The sequence below is a fragment of the Pagrus major genome, chromosome 8, assembly GCF_040436345.1.
Source record: "Pagrus major chromosome 8, Pma_NU_1.0".
NCBI classification, from domain to species: Eukaryota; Metazoa; Chordata; class Actinopteri; order Spariformes; family Sparidae; genus Pagrus; species Pagrus major.
Window position 1 is genome coordinate 30,788,577 of NC_133222.1, and position 26,966 is coordinate 30,815,542.

The following is a 26,966-nucleotide window of genomic DNA, read 5'->3' on the forward strand; positions in this document are numbered from 1 at the left end:
CCTGTTTCAACTGACAAAACTGGGTAATTTTAGCACCAATTGAGACATTTTCCAGCTGCTGCTAAACTGGCTGCCAAAACTTGATCTGTTCATTACCCTAACCAAGTGTTTTTTGTGCCTAACCTAGCCGAAACCTTAACCATAGCGTTGCCACAACAACTGAAACATTTATTCTGGCGACTGGGTTTGACTTGTTGCACTGTTGAGTTGCATTAGCACAACAATGGATTTTAAATTGCTGCTAGAGATGAAAAGGATGCTGACCATCAAAGACAAAGAAGTGTCTTTAACATATACCTGTAAGTGATGAGAAAAGGATTTTTTTTAAAAAGACCGTCTATGAACCTGGTGACAAGCAGCTGAAAGCATTTAAAGAGACGAGGTGCACAGTCAGAAGAGGGAGGGAGAGAGGGAGAGAGAGAGATCAGATGTGGATGGGAGGGGGGGAGAAAACAAAGTCCCGAGGACAGATGGGGTGGAAGAACATAAGTGATGAAGAAAGTGCACAGTCTGGTGTTGTGCGAGGCTGCAGATGCAGAGTAAAGAGAAGGAAGGAAATGCAGAAGAAGAGCATCCTGGGTACTGACGGGCAGAGACACAGTGGCAGATGATACAAGCAGCTAACACTGTGAGAGTTATCAGGCCACCATGCTGCCCTGGAGGATGGTCATTGTCGGTCTTTTCTACTGCTGCATCAAAACAGGTGTTACACAACAACAGGCTAAAGGTAAGACTTGAGCTGAAGTGTGATATTTGACTGCAGATCAGCAAACATTTCAGTTTGTGTATGTAGACTCAAGTTTTCTCTACATGGTTCTTCACAGAGCAAAAATTATTTCGCAGCAGTGTGAATGTTATTTGTGTTGGCTACAGGAGAATTTCACACAACAGAACATTAAGTCAATTATTTATACAGTGTTAATGATGTTTTTGTGCAGGGGAGAACAGTGATTGAATCAGTCCTGGCTGCAGACTGAGTGTACTTTGGTTTAGTGTAACATAATATTGAATCATAAAAACAGTGACTTTTTATTTTCTATTTTCTTTCCAAACTCTTGAGTTTTTACTCAAAACAAATTAACAAAATCTTGTATAAGCATAGCTTTGTAATAGGAATGACCTCATTATGTGTATTGGACACAGGAATATTTTTATCTCTGCAGTCCTCCTACATGCGTGGGAAATGATCCGTCTACAGCAGCCCATTGTTTTGTTTTTCACCTACAGTACATTTAATAGAGCAGAATCCAGTACAGTACAATGCAAAAAATACAAAATAAGTGCCGTCTCACTCATTTGTCAGTTGAATACTGTGTTTTTAAGTTGAAGCACATTATATTCTATGCATGCTTTTATTACCATCTCGCTACTAAGTTCAGATGTCATCCGCACCTGTTTCTAATACAAAAGGAGGAGCAGGAGGATCTAAAGACAATCTGACAGAGGAAACTCATATTCCTCAAGTGAATGAAAAGCATACCGCTGAGATATCCAGCCCTGCTCCTGTCATGAATTTCTTTTCTCTCATCAGTTGGGATCTTTTGATGATTTGGTCAAATGTTATTGGTTCTATCGTTCACGGAGACATGAACAGAAATTAAAATCCAGGGATAACATGGCGGTGCAATAACTCAGATGTTTGATGTTTTCTGGTTCTGGCTGGGGACACTTCTACATTGACAGGAAGCACAAGCAGCACTGAAAAAGCACTGAGAGTCATCAAAAGCACATATTTGTCCTCTGTTATCCCTTTGATACAGAGTTCAGCTGGTAAACATATGAACTGTTTTGTGCAGTTTTACTGATGTGGGTAATTTTAGGTATGTCCAAATTGCTCCAAAATAAGCATTCAGTGCATTTCACCAGTATGTTTCACTAGAACATAGATTTATTTAATCGTGGTAATTTGGAGAACCCCTAAAGAGAAAAAGTAATCTTTCTCTATAGTGCCAGCCCTTATTGGCCTTATTGAACATAGATTAATGGCGATCATTATCTAAACATTACAACTGACTCGTGTAGATGATCTGATCCTGCAGCAGTCTATTAAAATATCATCATCTTGTTGAGCTTGTTACTTCTGACACCAAGTCAATGGCGAGGAGGGAAAGAGTTGGCATTTGGGTCGTTGACTCTGGCTCAGACATCTAATGGATTTCTTGATTTTGTTTCTCTCTCTGGTCACAACATCTTTACTCCAGACTGGACTCCAGACAAAACTGTACAGGTTTAATGGTTTGGATTGTGCTGCTGCAGATTAAATAGATGACATCAAACAGCACAGTCCAGTTCAGTCACGAACTCTACCACTGTCTCCAATTCTGCGTGACAGGGTAGCTATCTGTCTGGATTTATGTCTGCATGATTTCCTCTTCAATTTTTTTCTTCCATCTGTTTTTTTCTTTTCATCTACACTACATAAACAGTCAGTTAGGGTCAGGGAGTGGTAACCTAGAATTTATCCCATATACCAATACTGAAAGGAAGTACTCAGATCTTTTCCTTAAAGGTGCTTTGTGTAAGAACTGGCCACCTGTTGAATTCATACTCACATATAGGGGGGCAGCATATCACCAGAGTAACCAAAGACTGCTGCCAACTGCAGCTGCCGTTTGTAAGTTAGCTATGTTAGCTCAGTTAGCAGAGCAGCTAGCGGTCCGGACTGGGAGCTCAGAGATCCAGGTAAGTGTTGGCGGTAACGCTGCTAGCACAGGAGCCTTAGAATGAGGTGACCAGGGCTAGCTGGTTAGCATGCTAAGCATGGTTTACAATATAATACGTAGACGTCTTAATGTTAAAACTGTTATAAAGTCACACATTCTGTAATTTTAGTGAAGTTTTCAACCAAACTTCTTACATACTGCACCTTAAATAAAAGTAGCAATGCCACAGTTTAGAAATACTTTATAACAGTTACACAAGTTATTATATTATAGTTATAGTTATAATTTTATAATAACAATACATAAGTAAAAGGGACTGTCAAAACATCCTTAATATACAAATTACAATATTTGTCTGCCTCTGAATAACCGTACAGTAGAAGTAAATATTGGCAGAAAATGGAAATACTGAAATAAAGTAAGTACCTCAAATTGTACTTAAATATGGTATTTTAATTGAGTAGATGTACTTAGATACTTTCCACCACTGCTTTATACCATATGAAATGTTAACTGTCTGAGCTCCAGACTTAACATGCTTTCATAAAACCAGCCAGCAGAATGTTACAGACACTGGACAGTAAGTGAAAACAGCAGTCTGAATTTCTTTCCTGTTTGTCCCCTCACAGCTATGATGGTGGATCCCCCGACTTTTCCTTTAGTGCCACCAGCAGAAAGTTTCTTCTTTCTACTTAAACTTCATTATAGCATTACCATTTGGAGCATTTAGCTCAAAGCACAACTGTCTAGCCTCACAATGGTTCTTGTAATTCAACCCAATCTGCAGAATAAATGTTGGCAATCATGTTTCTGCACACATATCTTGAAACTTTAGATTTCTTTATGAGGCAACTTTAGATTTCTTTGCCGTTCTTTTTTAATTTTGTCTTCTGACAACACTGTGTTATTGATCTGGTTAAGTTTAGGCACAAAAACCACTCATTTTGGCCTAGATTACCTATTTAGTCACCACAAACACGACAAGATATGTCCCAAGGTCTAAAAAATAGACCCAACAAAAAGAATCCCTTTCAATCATCACTCTAGATCCACTATAAGCGTGAGGCAGTGCAGAGCCCCTGCCCACTGCCTGCATTTTTTTATTTTCTTAGTATTTTGCTGTGTTCAGGATGTTTCTTGGTGTTTACAATACTGGACAAAGATAGTCGATTGTTGAGTCTCATTCCCAGGTCGTCAAATATTGATGCAACCCAAAGCGAGGGTACATTGAACTCAGCAATCAACTGTCTTTTTTCAGAATTACTTACCGCAGCTCTGAGCTGTTTGTTTACAAACAGCAACTGACAAATCCTGTATAGCATGCCTTTATGTAATGTGACTGCATGGTATTCAAGGGCTGCCTATGCAAATGCATTATGGTTATACTTCCTCATCGTCAAATCAGGGGGAAGGTTTTTCTTGCCTGTGAGTTTTCTTTGGCCACACAAGATTTGTCGTGGTTAACAGCCTGCTCTGAATCATGTGTCTGAGGAATGCTGTGAAGAGGCAGAAATGCTAAGCCAGTACACTTCATGTCAAAGTCATCTGGATCCTGTTGTGTAATCCGTGTGCTGCTCCGCCTTTGATTCTTCTGCTGCTTTTGAAGTTCGAGGTCACGTCTCATCGCCTGCAGATAGAAGTCATCTGTAAGGTCAGAGAGGTCAGCGTTTCAAATGCACAGTGTGCATATCGTAGACGAACTGCAGTATAACGTGGTGTGAGCCCGGTGAGCCTTGGCCTCACATGAGCCAGAACGTCAGCGCCCCACTGAAGCCTATATTTCATGGTGGAGTTTAGGGTTTGTTTTTTGCTTTGCCTTTGGTTCCACAGCAGTAAATCACAAGAAAAAAATGTGATGAAATTATGAAAGGAAAGGTTTGCTCAGGAATCTGTCCTGGCTTTTCTACCTCCCTAATTCTCACTGTCTGTCTCTCTTTACCCACAAGCCCTATTTCCAGCTGCAAGCAGAATAAAAAGGGAATCTGCAACTGCGGTGAACCCCACCTTCCAGGACTCCTTTGATGATGTTCACCTATTATTTGAGGTGAGACAAATCTATCTGTTTGAAGTGCAAAACCAGCAAATAAACCTCAATAATGAGCATTTCTTTTCCTTCATTTTATCTACTAGATCCTGCTGGCTGGCGTACACTTTGAGGCCAGTGGAGAGTTTTCAGTGCGAGATGCCGAGCTGGCTTCCCTCCGCAAGACGAGAAACCTGAAAGTCATCTGTGAGGAGATCATTCCCAGGGAGCTAACAGACATATTTCAGCTCATCTCTGCCCTTTCAGATCACATCGGTCACCTGCAACAGGACGATTTTGAGCGCACCCTGTTTACGTTGGTGTACACCACCCAGCAGATGGTCAATTCCACTATTGAAAACCAACGAGACATGTGGGAAGAGTCTTTTGTTAGTCTGTACAAAGCCATCAAGCAGGATCTGACGGGAACGAATTAAACAGATACTGGTGTTGCTACACAGCGGCCCCGTGTTGGACATATGGGGGGTAGTCCTGATATGTGCATGGATGAAATGTTTTGCGTCTTGTACTGTATGTTGGCAGGTTGTAAATGAGCCTTAGGCCCTGCCCACTCGTTCACAGGTATCTCTTAAAACAAAGCTATTTCAATGCATTTTGGCCTTTTGTAAACATGTACAGGGGGTTTTAGTTTACTGAAAATGGACATTTTGGAAAAAAAGATAGATATTAAGAAACTCCAGATTCAGTGTTTACGTCTGGACAGTAGAGATTTTTAGAAACAATGCCACAAACACACTCGTTATCAGTGTTTGTAACAGCTAAGTCACATGTGAACTCGGAGTATGTGTTATGATTGGAGTATTTGAGTTTGTATGTTGACGGAATGGATGTTTTATTGTGTTGACGTTGTATTTAGAAAGACACAAACAGACATTGATAACACAATGATGAAAAAGAGAGACAAAAACGGTTTGTTTTCTGACAAATTATCCAAGAATTCTGTGAAGAGCAGTCACACTTCTGTGCCTCGTTCATAGTATTTTCTGTAACTAAACAACCGACCACAGAGCAAACCATCACTTTCTTGTGCATGTGAATGGCCATGGGATATGTGTTTTCAGGTGTGTTGTGTGGATGGAGATTCTTTCAGAAATGGTGCTAAAACACTTGGACAGAGATATCTGTTTTAAAAACCCAGTTTCCAAAAATACCCATGTACATACTGTACTAGGCCTAAGAGAGAAGTCAGAAACTGTTGCCACAAATCATTAAGGTGCATGGACTGAAAAGACACAGTTATTAAAATTGTTAATTCAAACATGAGGTATTGTGTTTATATATATATGAACCTATACATTGGATTAGTATGCTGCAAGTGGCAATAAACAGCATGGATCTACTCACATTCACTTGTCTTTTCAGTGTTTGTTCACTAGCACCTGGTTTTGACTGACAAGATCGAAGAAAAAAGTCTAAAGCTTTAAACCAAAGAAATCGTTGTTTATATATCAACAGTGTAAGCTCTGTGAAAACCTCAGCTTACTGTCCAGAAAAAAACTATTATATATACATATAATATATATCAATGTCAGCTTTTTATCATTTATAACAATAATTACAAAATATCAAATAAAACTACATCCCTAAAGGAAGTCCATGTATTAATATTATGCACAATGTCAATTGCAAATGTCACTCCAAAAGTTCATGTGAAATACTTTGCACCATGTTGTTACAGTACAAAAGAAAGAGGTCCAAACTGAGCTGCCTCTGATGGTTTAGTTTTTGGAAAATCCTCAAACTGGCATGCTGACGTGAGTGCACCACTCACAGAGGGACTCCGATAATGATCTGCGAAGGCTCTGGATGTCCCAGCGGCTGCTTAGGCTCCAAGGCATTAGTATCTGTTCCAGATCCATCCAGTGAAGTGGGCACACCAGGAGGGCAGAAAGGTATGTACCGGAGCCAGGAGGAAGAAGACAAGTAAGAGGTGATGCCGAAGGGAAGGTTGTAGACTTCTCCGCTCTCCAGGGTGTTGCTGGAGTCGTCCTCGTGAGCCTTGTTCCAGGCCAGGATGCCTCGTTCATGCTTTGATCCTGTTGGACACGAGTTAGATGTGTTAAATCATACTAGCATGGTCTACTGAAGGTGCTGACTGTCTTCACGTTATTTTCTGACTGGACTTGTTTTCTCAAAAAGCTTGGGAACGCTGCATCATGTTCCAGGAACAATCGTTCTTAGTAAGTCTTCCTGTTCTACTACATGTACAACTGCCTCTCCTCAAAAATAAGTGTAATTTCTAAACTGCTTTGGAATAGAGTTTCTCTTTTTCTACCTGGATTGTCTCCTATTGAACAGTGAAGGAGGATTAAAAGAAGGAAGTTGCCACAGTATAAGATGCTATAAGTTGCTAACAGTGTCTTCAGGCCCAGACCTACAAAAGCCAGAAAAACCTGTTGCTTTCAGGCCAAGTATATCAAGATAGCCTTTTCTTTTAGCCCCACCACCACCACCCCAGCATCCTCCTGCAGGCTCCAGCAAGGGGCTTCAAGATATCTGCTCATCAGTGCCGAATATTTCTATGTAAACATATCCACGGGGGCTGATGAGGTCAGAACTGGGACACCAAACTCAGTTGTCTGACTGAAATATAGTAACCCTGGACCCCATTTTAACAGCCACCGTGTCCCTGTTGTGACCCTTCTGAATATCTATCGACTGTCCCTTACATTGTCGTGATAATCATCAGCCAGTCACTTACAGTCACTTGACAGAACATGAGCATCAGCTTTGGAATAAATAAGGTTTATTGTGTCGAGTATTTTGACCTAAATTGAATCTTTACTTGACACTTCTGCTGAGACTACAAGTTGCATATTTTTACAATGTGATTTCACTGTTAATAGGATGATAGTATAAAGTATACAGATTTAAATTACTTAAAGATGAGAGTTTAAGATTTCATGGCATCTAGCAGTGTGTGTGCAAACTGCAACTGAATAGCCCCCGTCTCACCCTCCCATAGGGTGGCTACTTAAAACATGAAAATGCAGAAGGCCCTCTCCAGTGCCAGTGTTTGCTTTGAACATTCTGAGCTACTGTAGAAACATGGTGGTGCAACATGGCAGACTCAGTTGAAGAGGACCCGCTCCCTCTATAGATATAAAGGGCTCATTCTCAGGTAATATAGTATTACTAATAAAGTAGACTAAATCAACTAAATATATAATTCAGTGGAAGATAATACCTGGGATTGTGTTGTCCAGTATGAAGCCAAAGAAACCTCCAACAAACATACTGGTTGTCAGGAGGACCAGCAGCACCTGGTCGAGTTCAACCACACCTGAACACAACATAATGAAATGAGTTCAATCTTAAAAATTAAAATGATACTTTTTGTAATTAAGATTATATGGTGTGATTTTATCCATGCACCTGTAGCAACAGCCTCAGGGTGCTTCACTATCCAGTTAGGAATGACCAGGCCAGAGAACATGGAGAAGCCAAACACGAAGATGTTTCGAGATGAATTCATGTCTGCGTACTGAAAGTGTGAGGGGGGAAAACAACATTGGAGAAAATGTTGGTCCTGTTTTTATGCAATATTTATGTCACAGTATACTTTTTTTTTGCCGAAATGCTGAGTGTACCTGCAGATTAGATACTCCTGCTGCAGAGATGACGCCAAACATAACCATGAACATGCCCCCGATCACGGGTGTCGGGATAGTGGTGAATATAGCACCCACTTTACCGAACACACCCATGACAACCATCAAGACTCCACTGGCTATTATCACCATGCGACTGCCAACCTTTGAAAAGAAAACTTGTATTAGTACGACATCAATATACCCTTAAAGAAAAAAAGTGGTTTTAATTATCACAAATCTGTCAGATTGAGTAACAGAGGCTCATCTTACCTTCGTAATACCAAGCGCTCCAACATTCTCGCTGTATGAGGTGGTACCGTTTCCTGTACCCCAGGCTCCAGCCAGCAGACAGCCCAGTCCCTCAATGCCAATCCCTCTGTTGATAGCATGTTTAGGGGGAGGTGGAGCCCCGGATAGCCTGGCACAAGCGTGGTAGTCCCCGACAGACTCTATCATGGAGGAAATCACACCAGCCAAGATGCCAACCACCCCTGCCAGGCTCACAGTCGGCATCCCCCACTGACCTAAGTTTGGATTCAGACATAGGGAAACAGAGAATGACACAGAACATATGGCTTGCAAGACCTTTTTTTTATTTTTTATTTTTTAAAAAGAGTCACTTCAGGTGATAGTTTGGCAGCTTCTTACCCGGGTATGGAAAAGTGAACCAGGGAGCTCGGCTCATGACATCTCCCTTTAGATCAGTGCGTGCCATGTAACCGTACCGGTGTGGATCAGTAGGAAGTACATTGTAGATTGTCAAGATGTAGCAGATTAGCCAAGAAATAGTGATTCCAAGCAGCACCTGAGGATATGTACCAAAGAAAAAAATCACCTTTTATGTCTTGTCAACTGATGTAAAGACAAAATGCATGATTTATTTTTATATCTCAACAGTTTGATACACACAGGGAGAATCTGGAAGACGTAGACACGAGAGATGTGCAGTTTTTTATCCTTGCTGTACGAAGGAAATGGCACAGGTATGTGACGGAGGTACTGAGAGAACAGGGTGATCAGCGCTGTGGTTCTGTGTGGGACAGGGACAAAGACAATAATTCACATTGTAACATTCACAGTGTAAAATATAAGTAGCACTGCATTTATTGTAGGTAAGTAGAGCAACTTAGCAGGTTCTTTGGCAAGAAACTTTTAATAGGCTTTCCTGCCCTGCAGAGAGATTAAGGCTTTACACAGATCTCAAGTCTATTATTACATTTAGAAAACCTTGGCTGTACTCTCGGCAGGGGATCAAGCAGATTTAACATCACCTATAAGATAAATTGTTTGGCAAAATTGCATTAAACTTGCATGAACTCATTTTTACAGAGTTCTCCATTTAGTCGATATCTTGTGCTACTGATCCCAAACTATTAAAAGGACACTCTTTGGGGAATTTTACCCACATGGCAGCCAAGCCCCAGTGGTTCCCAGCACTGGTACCAGCTGAGTCAAACAGGGACAGTCCAATGAGAGAGATGGTGGGAGCGATGGTGAGAGGTCCAATGAAGCGCATGAAGAGACCAATGAGGCCAGAGAAACCAACAAACACCTGCAAGAGTGAGCCCACCATGATGGATCCCTGCAGCTGAGGAGAGACACAAGGAAGTTTAGACATTTAGTCAAGACGTGGCATCACTCTCTTTACAAAGGTAATTACCAGAAATGAACATAAGTTATAATCTTCAAAACAGAATATATCATTGTCATCTCATTTTTGTTACCATATACAATGTACACATTGGTTGAGATGGCTGTTCATTCTACAGTGATACCGTTTGTGCTGCTTAAATACACTGATAAGTTGCACTGAGGTCTCAAAATGAATATGTTATATATTGAGTTAATGAAACATATCACACTTATTATCATGGATGCTCTCCTCTGATACAGAAAAGTCAGTGTCTCGTGAGTTCAGACTGTTATTGTCAACCACAACTATCCATTACAAATAAGGTTTTTCGAGATCCATCTGTCCCATTTCCACACAGCTAGCCACTCACTACTGAACCTGAACAACAAACAATCAAAGCAGCTGTGGCTCTGCATTGATGTTTTAACACAGAGCAGAAAGGGTTCAAACTAGCATGAAACATGCACACATAATACAACCATAACACAGCAATTGAACAATGGCTACTTCTGTGTAGCTGAAGGTTCTGTTAAACAATGAGCATCTGTCCCAGCCTAAGCACCAGGGCTGATACACAAATACTAATTTGATACACTCGTCCTTGCCCGTGGGACGGTCCTAAAAACCAACACTGTCACGTACAGTGGTTGACCTACTTCTAGTGTGTGTAAAACTCAAACCCAGTCTACCAGTATATCACATTTGGCTGTGGCTGGATCACCACATGAGCTGCAAGTGTTGTGCTAGCTTCAATACACAACTAAAAAAACAGGTAGAGAGGTCGTCCACCAATCGGAGGGTCGCTTGTTTGATTCCCAGCCCCTGCAGTCTACATGTCGAAGTACCCTTGGGCAAGATACTGAGAACCAAATTGCTCCCGGTGGCTCTTCCATCTGTGAATGAGTGTGTGTGAATGGTTAACGCTCCTGATGAGCAAGTGGCAGCTCACATGGGAGCCTCTGCCATCTGTGTATGAATGTGTGTGTGAATGGGTGAATGCTCACTTGCGTTGTAAAGCACTTCGAGTGGGAAAAACTCTATATAAATGCATTAAATTTACAGTCCATTCGGGCTGTTTACACCTACTCATTTTGAAAGAGCAGTGGCCAGTAGGGGAAACTCCAACTCTCAACTAACTAATGGTTTAATTTCATCACTCAGTGAGTCAGAGACAGACTTTGGCCATCCACACAGAGCACCTGTTGTTTTGTCGTTGAGCAGAGCTTCGTGTTTTTCCTAAAAATAGTGAATTTTTGTCAATTTAGGGGCATAACTTAACAACAAGCTGAGCAACATTCACACTGATATCGATAGGCATGTTATGGCCTTATAGTTGACATGTTAGCAAACAGAGCAGCATTAGCAGCCATGTTTCTAGCTGTCTGACAAATGTATGTCCTATATTTGGTGTTATTTTAGTTCTGTTAATGTCTTTACCAATTCTTCAGAAATACATGTAGTTGTTGTTGCTTTTAAAGTTAAAGGGAAAAAACTGGAGTGGCCATTTACATGTGAAGAAAATAGTCTTTTGTCAACTGTAAACTAAAGTTCAGTTGTGATTAGAAACATCAGAAGGTTTACTCACTGCTCTCATTCGACTCTGCCACACTTCTATGTATTCTGGGGAGGAGGTGTTGACTAGGGTGGCATTTTGGGTCCAAGCAGGACACGTCCACTCTGGCATGGACAGCATTGCCATGGAAGGTGCCAATAATGTGAACGTACCACCTTGGAGAATGGGCAGTCTGGAAATAAAGAGGTAAGGCAATTAAGAGAAGGGCACCAGACAGATATGATGTCAGGATAGGAGCATTTCCAGGTCAAATATCATCAGATATCATTATGTCAGATGTTCTGCTCCTGTAGACATCCAGTTTGGAGCGTATAACAAAAGAAATGAAAAGATTAAGTTTGCTTGACGTCAAGAGTGTCTCTGTATCTACGGCCACTGCATGGTTCACTCACATGTGATTGAATGGTTGATTTAAATCATGTGAAGGTGGAGAGAGTGACTCTCCTATTAGGCCAGCTGCTGTACTAGAGTTTAACTGAGTTAAAGTCATCTGCTATGCAATAATCCTCATTATGCTGCTCACTTGACTGTCAGCAATTCACATCAGATTGTTACAGACTTCAAATTTGTGTTTCCATCTCTCACAGTGAGTCAGAATAGTCATATGACAAGTATATTTGTGGAAAACATGGAAAACTCAAGGAAATAGCAAAGACACATTTTAGCAAATATCTTTTGATGGGAGTTTATAATGTTTTCATCCTAAGGGGGCAACAAAAAAATAGCATTATTTTCTTTTGGCTTCTCTGAAACATTGAACGAACCCATTGTTTTCCTCACAGCTGACCTCCAGGTATTTGGAGAGAGACAAGAAAGCGTCAGTGGTGCTAAGCCAGGAGAATGTGGATTTAGCAAGAACTAGATTCCAAAAGTAATAAGACAGAAATTCCTTCACTAATCCTGCTGTGACACAAATATTCGGCCTGGCTGAGCCTGCGCAAGCACAGCACAAGTTCAGAGCAGCAAAACATGGTTTAAGTCTGTAGTTCTGATAAACACAATCAGCCGAGACATCATTTCAAGTGTTCGGTGTTCATGCCACTGCACACAAGTGATGCTACACATTGAGTAACACTGAGAGAAGAGCTGCTGGTGTTGACTTCTTTATTTGGTTTATTTGGCTTTTTTATTGAGAAGAAATTTTATATTATACAGCATCAAATTGTATCATATTGTACCAGATCCTATTGTTTTGTGTTCATGTTGAATTACATTTATGTGGATTGTATTGCATCATATCATAACAGAATATATGTTTTCATATTGTACTGCATCTTATTGTGTCATATTATACTGTATTAGATCAGTACATGTACAGCAGCGTACTGTTGCCATGTCAGAAGAAGAATCAACAGATCAGTATCACATCAGAGCGTGAGGTTTATTGTTGTTACAAGATGTTTTCACTTTATAACTTGATATTTCCATATTTTTATGAAATGCAATCTTGTTATTATGTAAAATGTTTCATGTTGTAAAGATTTTTTTTTTAACATTTTATCACATTATAACATGAAATTTCATGTTTCATTCTTCAATTCTCATGTTTCACATCATCACGTCATAACAAGATAAATAGTATATTGTAATAACAGGATAAATTATTATGTATAAGATGAAACATTTTATGTTATAATAATAAATAAATAATAAAATCTTGTTTCATGTTGGTTTCATGTTATAACAAGATAAATAGCATATTATTATAACAGAAGATTCTTATAATATTGTGATAAGTTTGTATGATAACGTGAAAATATCTTGTTATAATGTGAAAAACATCTTTGTCAAAACTTTCCACATTATAATGTGATATTGATCTGTATGCTGTTGTAAATATAAATTTGGTAGCTAAGTAGAAGTAGTGCTGTGGCAAGAACATCAAATGCAGTTAGGTATCATTAGAACAGTAAAGTATCTCCATATGTAAATAATAATTTTCCCCATATTCCTCATCCCAGCTAAACCTGCCTGAACATTTGAAAGCATCTTTATGTAAAAACTCTACTTCCCCTCTGCTAATCACTTGACTAAAAGCTGTACCTGCTGTACCAACACACTGGAACACTCTATTGTGTTTTTGTGGTTCAGGCTGCACTAACTTTGGCAGCCTCACAGTTCAACAAGGTTAAGAAGGACTTCTGAGAGATGTTTTGTTCTACCTGTTTAATAAGAAGCAGCCGCATGGTGAATTCCACTTTAATGAACCTGCTGCGCTGCTGCACACTCTTATCTTATCTTCTTATCTTACTTAGTAAACGAATGTCTGGAAACAGACATCTATTGTCCTTAACCATTCCTAACGAAAGTAAACATTTAATCCCCCAGCATCCTATCTGCCTGCTCATTAACTACTTCTTCTTTACTTGCTCACCTAATGCCGAAGGTAACTTGCAGCAGAGTGCAAATACCAGAGACGAAGAAGATGGTGCTGATGAGGTGGCTTTGTGTGAGGCCGTCGTGCTGCAGACACAACCCCTGAGACAGGATTAGGGGGATGGCGATGATGCCTCCAAATGCGGTCAGACAGTGCTGAGAGAGCAAAGAGAAAAAAAGGGCATGTTATGTGCTGCAGGGTAATATTCTGCCTGAGAGGCTAAAGCATTATACCAAACATAAACTGATCTCTGCATGTGTGTAGGACACTGAACATTACTGTATGAGTGCATTACCCATAAAGTTTACTATCTCAACTGTATCTGAAGCAAATTTCACATCAGGCCTGCGAACATAAAACCAAGTCTAACCAACTGTGAAGGAAGCATCAAACAGAAGCTCTCATGCAGCCCTGCGGTCGTGTTTGCATTGTTACATAACATCATAAACAACACAGGCTCTTAATCAGGAAATGAATGGGGACTAATTGTCAACATGACCTTAAAACCGCTCTGCTGACGTACCTGGATGCCTAGAAGGATGCACAGGTACCAGGGAGGAACATCTGTCACACAGTATGCTAGCTTATTGCAGTCCCCCTCCGTGGACGTGTCCATTTCCTCTCCTGGTTTTGTGTCCGGTAGATCACAAAAGCGCCCTTCAAGCTTCAATTAGTGGGACAGAAAGGCAAACAGAGGTCAATTAGAGGTACAGAGGAAATGACGGCACGCAGCGCTGCAGCAGTCATTTATTTAAATAACAACAGAATGCTTCAACATGTTTGAACTCCCATTCAACCAGTCCATAAACTTGTATTTTCCTAGTGAGCGGATGTGATTAGCTTGTGACTTTTTATCAGCCATAAAAATAAATGATTTGCTTCAGAAATCAATTTTGTCAATCAAAACAAAAAGCCACAGTCTAATTTTCAATAGGTTTGAGGCAAGAATTGTTTCCATAATCAATCATAGATTTGATTAGATAGATGTCTTTCTATATATTTTTTCATATCATTCAAGGTTTGGACTGAAAAAAGATTCTTCTTGTGTCTCCGACTAGACAGCTTGCCACATATCTTTTCCATTATGTGATTTTTGGCATGGAGGAGCAAGAATGTAAACAAGTACGTTCACATGTATCCATGACTACGACTACTTTACTAGCTTATCTATCTGGTATCAATTATTAACTGACAATAAAATCTAGTTTCTACTACAATTAGAGGAGAGATTAGTTAATAACTAATACTTATATAGCCTGCTCACCTTCACAAAGTTTGAAAGCAAATCACTGAGATATTTACTGGTAGAAACACTGGAATAAAACGTATAAACAAACTAATTAAAATAATATAGTTCAAGCTTTACAACCATCAGAAATAGCTTCACAAGTTTGCAGTCTTTTCAAATCACATCCTTGTAGTAGAGGAAGTAAAATCCATACTCACTGCAAATGCATAGTTGTCAAGACCGTTACTTTCCTTCTCTGGAGCCATGTCAACTTCAGCCTACAGGCTCAGGTGCAGGTGGTGGTCCTCTGAGCCCGAAAACAAAACAGAAAAGTGAAAAAACATGAGTGAGAGAGGAGTGAGCACATCAAGAGAGGACCGGGGGAGTGTGAAACAGAGGGCGTGGGCTGGGCAGCTTGCTGGGAAGGAGCAGAGTTCAGACATGAGACTGTAGCGCATGCTGATTGAAATGAGTCCCACCAGCAGCTCATGTGAACCCAATTACAACAGTAATAGCAGCTGACCAGGGGATAGGCCATCAGCCTGGGGATGACATTTTTCCTGCCTTTGCTCGGTCTCAGAGAACTGTAAGGAGAATGAAAGAACAGAAACATATATAATTCCTTGAGGGAGCTACAGGGAGCAGTACTGTACTTACTGCTTGTTCTCGCCGGCTGTTTAACACACAGTCAAGTCAATTTTCTGTATACCGAAGTACTGAATGGTTAAAAATCCAGTCTTCGGGGCATAGCTTGGGTATGTCTTGCCTTTTTCAGCCGACTTCCTTCTAATTTTAACACCGAATATTTGTTTTGGGAGGGCAAACTTCCACAATCACATGTTGCCAGACTATCACATGGTGCAAAGCAGTTATTGATGACTGGGATATGTTCAGTAAATTGCATTTCCTTATTTACCGTATAGCTCTGCTTTCCCTGAAATGATGTTAGATTAAATTAGATTATTAGACGGAATTAAGAGTTTGATAGCAGCCCACATCTACTTCATTAAGAAGGTCCAAATGAGGACATTCGTTAGTGATATGGCAGCAGATTCTCACACTGCTGGCACCGCACCGGTGTGTGGGTGAGTTTTCACATGCCACAGGATTGTTTATCTGCGTCTTTTCTTGTTTCAAGGTAAAAGATCCAGGTCACAAACCGGCTGATGTGTCAAAAGGTAATTTGGTAAAACTCATCAAAGGAACACCTCAGCAGATTATTCCCAGACACAGTCACAGCCTCCAGCTGCCTCTGCTGAATTTTATGAGGCATAATGTCTGGGCACTAGTTTTTCCACTATTTACTTCACAGTTTATTAGATGATTAGATTAAAAAAGCACTTTCCGCGTCTAGATCTACAAGAAATTTAGACATTTACAATTTACACAATCATTACTGCATAACCCACAATTGTCAGTCCTCATAAAGTACAAAGTATTTCAATAGTCTAGCACCCTGTGGCCATGTATATCTACATACACTAGTATAGTCATATTACAACATGTGGAAAACTTTGAATATAAAATAATTTCAGGAAATTCATAAAAATGTATTTGACTGTATTTACTTGCCATAATATTAATAAAGTAGTTATATAAAATGTTAGTTGTGTTATGAAAATACATTCTAGCAACATCATTTTTTACAGCAAATCACATCTTGTAATCTATTAAAGGGGCAGTTCAATGCAAAACCAAAAATTGATATATATTTTTTTTTATTATTCGTCTTACCTTCAGTGCTATTTATCCATCTAGATTGTTTTGGTGTGAGTTGTCAAATTTTGGAGATATCGCCCATGTGGATGTCTGCCTTCTCTCAAAGACAATGACAATAAATGGCGCTCGAGGCCAATCCGCGAAAAGACTGATGCTCAGGTCCGATCACATATATCACTTATAAAATCACATATAAATACATCATCCCGATCCATCCTGCAGTCTCTCTGTCCCTCGCACGCGGCAGCAAAGATCCTTACAACAGCAGGTGCTGGTGTCATACCGCTTTTGTCAAAAGGGGCCACTAGAATCAACAAAAACTGAAAGTTCCTGGTAGTCACTTTAAACCACTAAAAGTAAAAAGCTAATGTTAGACTATAAACAGACTACATTGCAGTCGGAAGACATAAAGTTCTCCACCACTAAGCATCTTACTACACAGTGACTATACAAGCTTTCTATATATTGATCAATCTACAAGTTGTAAAGTTAGAGTTAGACTAGTTTGCAACTAAAGTCTGCCTAAAGACAGACTAGTGAGTTGATCAGTCTCCGTGTTCGGCATGATGATGTTTAATGTCAGTGGCACCTTCTGTAGTCTCATTGAGCCACTTGTTAGCAACCGCCGTTTTTAAGACACGTAAGCGCTTAATGATGTATTTGATGACACGGAACAAAACGTGTAAATATGTTCAGCATGTGGTAACCACAGACCTTATTTCAGGCATTTAACTCAAAACCCATTCAAAAAACTCATTGACTTTCAGACGAGGGAACCGGATGTGCAAAAATCCTAACAGATTTTTGTTGTTTAGGGCTCATTACTACAGCTCTCTATATGACTGCTAACCTAGCTGCATGGCTAACTGCACTAGCTTCCTAGCTGCAGCTACATTTAGCAGCACGTAGCTGCTACTTTAGCAACGAAGCTAGTGGTATCTGTCCGTCAGGAAATGCCATTAAGCACCTTGGTGTTCTTGGAGGCTGCGTACAGCACCAATCTGGAGGTGTTCATTTGGAGGCTGCTTGTTAGCAGTAGCTAGCAGTTAAAGCTAGCTGTCCAGAGCTGAGGCAGAGCAGCCAGAGGACAGCAGAGGGAAAACCAGATAATATTTTTTCCATAAAATATGATCTGATATAAAGTTTGACCCAAATCAATCAACTGAAACTGTAACTCCATGAGACACGCTCACCAGAAAGCCTCTGCTCTAGCTAGCTGCAACCTTTTCATACATCCATGATAGCGTGATAAGAATAAGGAGAGCATTTAATGGATGTTAAATTGAGTGCTGAGTGCAGGATGAGTCATTTTCAGGAAGTTACAGGCTGATAATTTAATCATTGTTGAGGCAATTAACTCAAAACCACAAATCACAAATGTCAACAGGTTTCACTGACTGGGGAACATGAATGTCTATACAAAGTTTTACAGCAAACCATCTAATATTCAAGATACTTCAGTGTGGAGATAATTGGTTGATCAACCAGCAACCGACTGGCACCTAGTATTTATATACCATAGGGTTATTTAATGCTCTCCTCCAACAGTTTGAGCATATTTCAAAAAGTAGTTACAGTAGTTAAAGTGAAACTTTTGTCTTGACTTGTCATATAGTCGAAATGGGAGCTTGAAAAAATCCCCCAAATAGAGTAGATAAAGGAAATTGAGCTCACATGAAACTTGCAAAGCGAGAGAGAAGCAGTGCTGGCACATCATGAGGTCTCCTGCTTCGTGTGCATGTGACTGTGTGCAGTATACAGGGTAAGGATCCAGCACGTCAGGTAGTGAAGGCCTGGGGATTGGCAACAGTATTCTTTCAAAAGACTTTATGAAGACAGAATCAAAATGTAAAATGTGAGCCATAGAAATGGATGTATTTCAGCCAGTGGTTGAACTGGGAGTGATAATCAGCTAACACATTGTTGTCATCTCCTCATTAAAGCTTGCTGAGAGCGCTGACAACCTTGACATGGATCTTTGTGAATGTGTGTCCAATCACCAAAGCAAAGCCAAAGATCTTTCTTTCTTCTGGTCATGTCGTTCACATGTGAGGGTTTTTTTTTTTTTTCGTCAGAGGCACATGATCACATTAGGACACACAGGCAGTGTACTTTTTAAATGTGTGTCTCTGAGACCGTTCCCTAATCAAATTGGGTGAAGGGTAGTCTGCAATCAGTCGCTGAGCAGACAGGGAACCTTTTACAGAATAATGTGTTGCACGTGAAGAAATTAAAGGGAGAGAATGAATTGTTTTCATTTTAGGGTCAAATGTAAAAAAAATAAAAATAAAAAACATTTCTGCTCCTGTGTATGAGAATTGGATTAAATCTGTTTTTTAGGGTTTGGTCATTATATTGGTGATAAAAGATGAAAAATGTTGAATACCTTTTATAGTATTACAATAATATCAACTTTTTTATTTTAATAAGAAGTGTACCTTAGATGTTTTTAATGTATGATAACCAAAATATCTCAGAACCTAAATTTGGACAGCATAAAGAATCGTTGCGATCTTAGAGGTAAAGTGTTGTCTCTCATTAATCAAATGGAGGAGTATGCATCCTTCTCCTGTGGATACTCAGCATTGAATATTATCTTCTATCCAGTTCTCTTCTGTGTTCATACAGGCTCAACTAGGCACAATACAGTGATATAAATAATATGGTATCATGGAAACAGCTGCACAAAAGAGGTTGAAGTAAAAAACAAACAATGAAGTCATTATCCTTGGTGTAGCATGCTGAAAAGCCCTGGAAGAGGCAACCTGGGAGACTGTAATATCATTCATACAAACTGCCTGAGTCAAAACATTTGATCCAGAGTCTCACTGCATCTCGTGATCTTTCTAATTGTAATAAGAGTACAGCCTTGAGTGCCTTAACCTTTCTTTCCGCACTCATCTGTGACAGAAAGCAAAACTTTTATTCACAAAATTTTTTTCAGTCCACTCACAACACTCACACTCTGCACACTAGATTATTTACAGACCATGGCAGACACATGTGGGTCACATTTTGTGACTCATGTGTGTGCAGAGATGTAGAAAACAGCACCACCCAAAACTGAGTACACTTTCATGTTGCAAACCATATTTGATCAGAGAGTCAAAATCTGTTGCTGCTGAATAGAGATTGAAACTTATATTTAGACATGCATTTGCCATCTGTCATTAATGTTCAGTTATATCATCTTTGTAACTTCGCAAATGTGGACATATGTACGGAGGACTGAAACTGCCAGAAAGAAAGAAAGAAAGAAAGAAAGAAAGAAAGAAAGAAAGAAAGAAAGAAAGAAAGAAACGGCTTGATAAATAAGTAAATATGCTATTAAATGCACCAAGAATAATACTAAATATAGATGTAGGCATTAAGCAATTTTTAAAAAGTGACATAAATTTACATTTCTGTTTCATTTTTTCTGTATTTTATTTACTTTGGTTCTAATTCAGCTATTTTTTTATATTCCCAATTGTTTTACCATTTTATTTATTCATTTTTTTATTCATTTTTTTACTTACGTATTAATTCATTAATTCATTCATACATAATCTTGGGAAATGCAAAGGGAGAAGAATACAGAAAACATATGTTAATTAAAACATTTGAATATTGAATGCAATACGGGAAACGTGTGCCTCAGATGCCAGATAAAACATGATAAAGTGTCCTCAAGGGCGTCCTTCAGGTGCAGAAAACGTGATGCAGTAAAGGCTTTACAGGCTGCCATACATAACATGCTAGATAAGGGTTTGGAACTGTTTGACCATAAATGCATCAAGGCATCACTGGTCTTTGTCCAGCTGCCTTTAAGGCTGATCGCGATGTCACCATGTTGAAACTACTACAACTACTACTTGCACACCCAACCACGTTGTTGAGACTTTTCACAGCAGATGATTTGACTCGACTGGTGTGATTAAAATATTAACAATGTCTCACTTCTGTTAAGGGTCCTGGTAAGAGCGAATCTGATGAAGCTACATGCTAACATGTTCTTCGCTCCCTCTTGTTTTTAATGTAACTGTTAATAAAATAGTGTCAATCGTGTGTACTGGAATATTGATTGTTTGATTTTTTTTTTATCTACTGTTATTTGCCCTCTACTGGCTGCACCCAGAAGAGAAGCACTGCTGTACACGGTCTATCTTCTGTTTCCTAGTAAGATATTCAAGTGAGCCAGAGCAGGCAATACCAGGAACTCCTCTGAGTGAAGTGCAGCCATTGTTACATCATTAAATACACCTGCTATGAAATGACAGAATGTCTGCCATTAAAAAGGTCTATTAATATCACGGAAGACCTCATGATGTTAAAATCTTATGGTCTTAATCATCAAAAAATGCATGCAATGATGAGCCACCACCAACAGATGGAGACACACCAGACACATAAGACAGTATGTGTTCCCATTATCATGTGTGGAAAGGTGAACTGAAGTTTGAGAGGGCATTCTGAGGACGAGGTGATAAAGGTTAGTCGTCCTGTAAATCTGTTGATAAGACAGAGAAGCTTTGATTTAAATATGTTTTATCTTTGAGTAATATCCAGGTGTTGATCCCACTACATAACCACAGAGGCTTTGTCTGAGCTCGGCCCCTGCAATGCAAGTATTTGTTTTTATGCTGGTTACACTGAAGGCAATAAAACTGGACAAACTCAGTTCTATTAAATGGTGTGTGATAAGAGCATATAATAATATCATCAGAGGTACACATTTACACGTTTACAATGAGCATGCTATGAAGAAAAGGTGACTTGGGGAAACTTTGACATCAATGGATGTTGATTGCAGAGTTTTCCTAGAAATATTGAGACACTGCCAGACGCTCCTCCCTAATAATGATCATGTGATACAGGTCAAACAGAGGCTGACAGGAGAGGGAGGCAACCTTACCTTCCTCACCTTGCAGAAAAGAGAGTGCAACACATATACCAGCGACTGGAAGAAGAGTCTTCTTATCCTGACAGCGGTGCAGAGAAATATATTTTGTCTATACTGTATAGGGTCATCTGATGACAAAGGATCAGATGGCAGGGGTTAAACTGCTGGAAATGTGGAATAGAGGAAATACAGAGAAAGAGTCCTGTATGGATGAAGAAAGGGAATCTCAGCCATGCAAGAAATTGTCCCATTCGATAGAAGAAATACTGAGGGAGCCTACATGTGTCAGAAAAGAGAGAAGAGTTCATCGTGAATGGTCTGTTATCAAAGAGAACACCAGAATATCTGACCAGCTCTCGTCTGCAGGTATGTTTTTTATTACTCTTTTATATAAACTGTCCCAAAAGGGCTTTCATCATCAAAGAATGATTACAAAAAATATCTCTGTTCATGTTCAAATTTTCTCTTTTCCAACAGAATCTCCCCAAATCAGACTAGAATCTCCAAAAGCCACCACAAACTGCTTAAGTGAGTATAACAGTTTTTTTAATTAGGAACTGTGACAGCCACATGTTTAAGTGGATGTTTAAATGATGCTGACAAGGAGGATTTCAGTGACGATAATTTGTCCGCAGATCAGAGGAAAAAGAGGCAAACGAGGGTCACGTTCACACCGTTTCAGGTGCAGGAGCTGGAGAAAGTCTTCCAGCAGAGCCACTACCCAGACGTCAAGACGAGAGACCAGCTAGCCTCTCGCCTGCACCTCACTGAAGGCAGAATACAGGTAGGACACATGCAGCTCATCATTTCTCATAATTAACTGCTCATTTAAGTGTATTTGTTGGACTTTTACTGTCTTTAATGTATGTTATATATATATTCAGCATTGTAAATGAGGCAATATTAATATTTGTGACATCACTCTGATAAAATTCCAGACATGACCGCACAAAGCCTTTTTCTTGCACCTGATTTATTGCTGATATAAAGGAGTCAATAAGTCAAACTGGGCTAACCAACAGTTTATTGAGTGTTAGACTGATTATACTAAATAATCATCAGTGGAACAATAGTAATGGTCTTTGGACAGTCCCAAATGATAAATGACACATAATAGTGTGCACTAAAAGCATTGAGTCATTGTTGTGCACACTCAAGATGACTGGGCAAATATGGACCCAATTTAGGGTCAATACACTGATGCAATAAAACTTTACCCAGAACTACCCAAAACCAGAGATTTATTTGACCAAATTTTAAATTACACAAACTTTAATATGAACTGCAGTATGGCTGTATGTGTTACATGTCACTTTGTTAATGATGGTTATTAATATTGCAATTTTGAATGTCCCTTTAAACATGGTTTTGTACAGCTAACAATACATTTGTGATAGTTTTTAAGGTCAAACTTGAGCTTAAACTATTGTAGTTTGAATAAATAACTGTAAGATTTAAAAAACATAAAGCACTAACACTTGGTCAAACTTACTGGTTAAAACAATGTTGTGTTAGTGCTATATTGATCAAACTGGGTGAATTTTTAACCCATTGATTTTTAGTGTGTATGAGCATTTGTCCTCAAAGGCAAATGATAACAAAACAGGCCTTTCAATACTCTGTTACACGTGTGTTTATGACTACATTGAGAGTTTATTTCACTTCTTGTTTCACATGTCTTCTCTGTGCTTTAGATTTGGTTCCAGAACCGCAGAGCCAAATGGAGGAAGACCGAGACACTGAAAGAAATAGAAGTGGTGACTAAACAGCACGTACAGTCTGCCTGTCATCCCCTGCTTTATTATGAGGTAACAGAAGACTTAAGATTTTGTAAATAGCACATATGATATGAGAATAATTTGTTTCAATGCACCATATTTATTGTCCATCTCCATTACATTTATAATAAAAACACTTTATTTATATAGCACTGTTCTTAACAAAGTTATGTGCAATAAGTGCTTTACAAAAGAAAAGATAAAGTTACTTAAAAGTAAGTAACACAATTTTAAAATCAGTTCTAAAACTAACGGGGTGCCAGTGTAGGGAGGCTTGGATTGGCTGCCAAGATAAACTCAAAGAGAGCTGGTGAAATCTGGAGAGCTGAAAAAAGAATGACCTCTGACTTATCATTGGAAACTTTGGAACAGGTTGTGAGTTTAGCTCAGCTGCTCGGATCTGATGGGTTTTAACAGCATGTACTGTATAGCTGAGTGTCGTCCGCATTAAAAATGGTAAAATACATAATGATTTGAAACACCTGGACAAGACGCAGTATATAGATAAAAAACAGAAGGGGGCCAAGAGTAGAGCCGTGAGGGATACCACAAGGAGCAATATAAGCCTTGTAGGCTTAGAGCAGTGCCTTTGAGGCCTACTCAAGGGGATAGCAATTCAAGGGGATAATGTGATCTACAGTATCAAATGTGGCACTTAAAACTGAAAGAACTAAAATCGAACAGCCTCTATCTGCAGTTAACATTGTAAACCATTATAGCGTCTTACATACACAAAATGCAGCTCAAAGTGATTTACAAATAAAAGAGAAAAGAACTGACAACTTAAAAAGCTGTTTAAACAGTTTAGTACAATAAAATGCAGTGTCATTGAAGTAAACACAAAAATAATGACTATATACATATATATGTATATATAGATATATATAGATATTATCCATATACTACAGCAATAACTAATTGTTGGAAAAACAACTTTCATTGTCATTATAATGCCAGCAGTTGTACATATATGCACACATAAAATAATGAATAGAATAATGTAAGATATGTGACATTTTCTGTTGCAATAAGATGCATCATCAGCCTTATTACAAATACAATAACATGAATTGATAATGGATAATTGGCTGAAGCAGGTATCTAATCTAAAGGTAATCTAAAGGTGATCAGACTGTACAGTCATCATAGGTTAACTGAGTAACTGAGATAACTTCTCATCAGTATCTGCACTCTCTTACACAGCTCTTACAGAAGCCTCAGCTGCAGGCAGCTTGCTGGCTGCCATGCTGTTTACCTGAACCGCTCCAATCCAGGCGGTTCCTCAGAGCCGCATCAACACCCACCTTGCTGAGCGACACACATTTGGATCACACAACTCTGTATTTTGATTCTCTGCAGACGGACAGATACAGAAGCACCTTCAGTATTCTTACAAACGAGGGTAAAAATGAGGGATCACATTGAGTTTCTGTAGACTGTAGTCTGTAATAACTGTTTAAATTATTTTTTGTAATGTGTTCTATGTGTTGTTTTTTCAACCTGGAAATAAAGTTTGCATGTTAAAGGTGTGAGGTGTAACAACTGTGTAGTTCTGGGGAAGACATTATAATTTTTATGCCTTAACAAACTAAATAAACAAACTTTATTTGTTTTCATGGCTGATTAAACTGAGTAAACACACTGATCTTAAAGGAAAACACAGTTTCATACTGTTTTACTTTGTTTATATGTGGCAGACCCTGCCACCTCTTTAGCTTCAAACAGTGTTGTGGGAACTTTTTTCCTCTGAGAACAGCTTGTTTATTCAGTTATGGAAGAAAATATCTCTGACTTTGTATTATTACCTCATTAATATTGTAAATATTCAAATGTTGAGTTTGAATTTCTTCTCCAAAACTACATAGCGCCCTTTTAACAACTAAACTTTTTTTTTCCTTTACCAATAAAGTTGACATTCAAAATCGGCTGGTTACTGTACTGAATGCATTCAACTCTTCCTTTGTAATAAAAGATCTTGTGATAAGTCTGCACTTATGTATTATGTATTTCTACAGATCAAGGTTTGAGGACACTCAGTTCTGCGACATACTTCTTGGTAGAGAGCTGTGTTTGCGCTCTGTTATTGTGCCGTTTGATTTTTTTCATGACACCACACTTCCTTGTCAGAGATAAGATACGGCTCTGCCATAAACTGTTCATCTGTTTGACTCTCTGACAGCCTGTGCTTATCTTAATTTGGTATCATAAGTCGGGGTTACTGGCAGGTCAGCCGGGTCATTAAAAGAACATGTTGAATGTCACCATTGGGGAAAGGTGTGGACAATTATTGTACATTGCTGCTGTAAAAATATGCAAATAATTGTGACTTAAACTTTAAGAAATGTGTGTACGGCTGTCTTTACCCATCTTTATTTATTTTGTTTAACCAGTATTACATGTTAGACTACTGTAAATGTATTTCACAACCCTCAGTGTAATAATGTAACTGCCTCTGTTGCCTCCTTTCACCATGAAACCTGCTTCTTGCAACAGTGATGTTGTTCTGCGAAACGGCTCCGACGATGACATGAACTGCTCCCATCCCCTCCTTTTCCAAAAAGTGTTACAGAGGGCATTTTCCAAATAATCATCAATTATAAGAAAGATAACACGGCCGCCTTCACTATCAATACCATAACTGATTACATTTAACAAGCCTCTGAGTGCAGTTAAACTTTTCACCCTGGTCTTATCCTCTTTTATTGCATCTATTTGCTGTTAGATAACTTTATCTTGCTCCCGGTTAAGGAGGACAAAAAAAAAAAGATTGGTGGAAGCAGTCACACAAAATACTCGCTCTGCCACGCTTGTGTAACCATAATTTCATCATAACGTAGGTCTTGCTTTTTCTGCTATTATAAATTGGTATCATGACATGACGTTCCTCCTCTGAAATTTCACAATTTCATTTCGGACATTCAGGACATTTAAAGAAAAAATGTTTTTCATAACATGAAAATGGTAGACCATATATTAATTGTGATTGTCCAGGACAGAATGCCTTCAGGACAAAGACGTGACACATCAGATATGACCAGTAGGCAATTTGTTAATTTTTAACGAAGGGAATGAACCCGGTTTGTTTCATTCACCTGCCACGAGCAATCTGACTCTTCTGGTTCTTTTGTTTTCAGAGCCATGGTCGGGACCATGTATTCAAACCTAAGTCAGATAAAGGATCAGTGAGTCAGGCAGACTAGGCTAATATACTTAACTGAACAACCCCTCTGTCCCTTTCTGCTACAAGGGAATAGAGATTTTGGATGGCACGTTAACAAGGAGGATGCATTTTGGTCATTTTGTTAACAAGGGGGATGACATCCCCCCTCAAATTGACTGCCGGATATGCCTAAAACAAAGATGTTATAATAACTTGACACTCAATGTGTGATAATTGCTCACTCATACAGTAACACATCAAGCACAGTTTGTCAGAAGTGCCATAAATCCATCCACACACACTGTTACTGTAGAGC

The 26,966-nt window shown here is 39.2% G+C and overlaps 2 protein-coding genes and 1 long non-coding RNA gene across 3 annotated transcripts; 2 read left to right on the top strand and 1 right to left on the bottom strand.

Annotated features, from left to right (window-relative positions):
* The first annotated feature begins 648 nt into the window (after positions 1 to 648).
* Positions 649 to 5,123, top strand: LOC141000706 (protein FAM180A-like). Its single transcript, XM_073471502.1, has 3 exons — positions 649 to 727; positions 4,610 to 4,707; positions 4,794 to 5,123. Exons 1-3 carry the CDS (start codon positions 649 to 651, stop codon positions 5,121 to 5,123), a joined length of 507 nt encoding a protein of 168 aa, XP_073327603.1.
* A 1,184-nt stretch (positions 5,124 to 6,307) lies between these two features.
* On the bottom strand, positions 6,308 to 15,415 carry slc23a4 (solute carrier family 23 member 4). Its single transcript, XM_073472462.1, has 12 exons — positions 15,330 to 15,415; positions 14,407 to 14,547; positions 13,881 to 14,038; positions 11,519 to 11,678; positions 9,707 to 9,888; positions 9,210 to 9,330; positions 8,949 to 9,105; positions 8,571 to 8,824; positions 8,298 to 8,462; positions 8,083 to 8,191; positions 7,895 to 7,990; positions 6,308 to 6,743 (listed from the first exon to the last, which is right to left on the bottom strand). Exons 1-12 carry the CDS (start codon positions 15,375 to 15,377, stop codon positions 6,475 to 6,477), a joined length of 1,860 nt encoding a protein of 619 aa, XP_073328563.1. The 5' UTR covers positions 15,378 to 15,415; the 3' UTR covers positions 6,308 to 6,474.
* A 6,521-nt stretch (positions 15,416 to 21,936) lies between these two features.
* On the top strand, positions 21,937 to 23,505 carry LOC141000642 (uncharacterized). The gene is made up of 4 exons (XR_012179561.1): positions 21,937 to 22,078; positions 22,190 to 22,240; positions 22,348 to 22,496; positions 23,407 to 23,505. It is a non-coding gene; the product is annotated as an uncharacterized lncRNA (long non-coding RNA).
* The last annotated feature ends 3,461 nt before the right edge of the window (positions 23,506 to 26,966 follow it).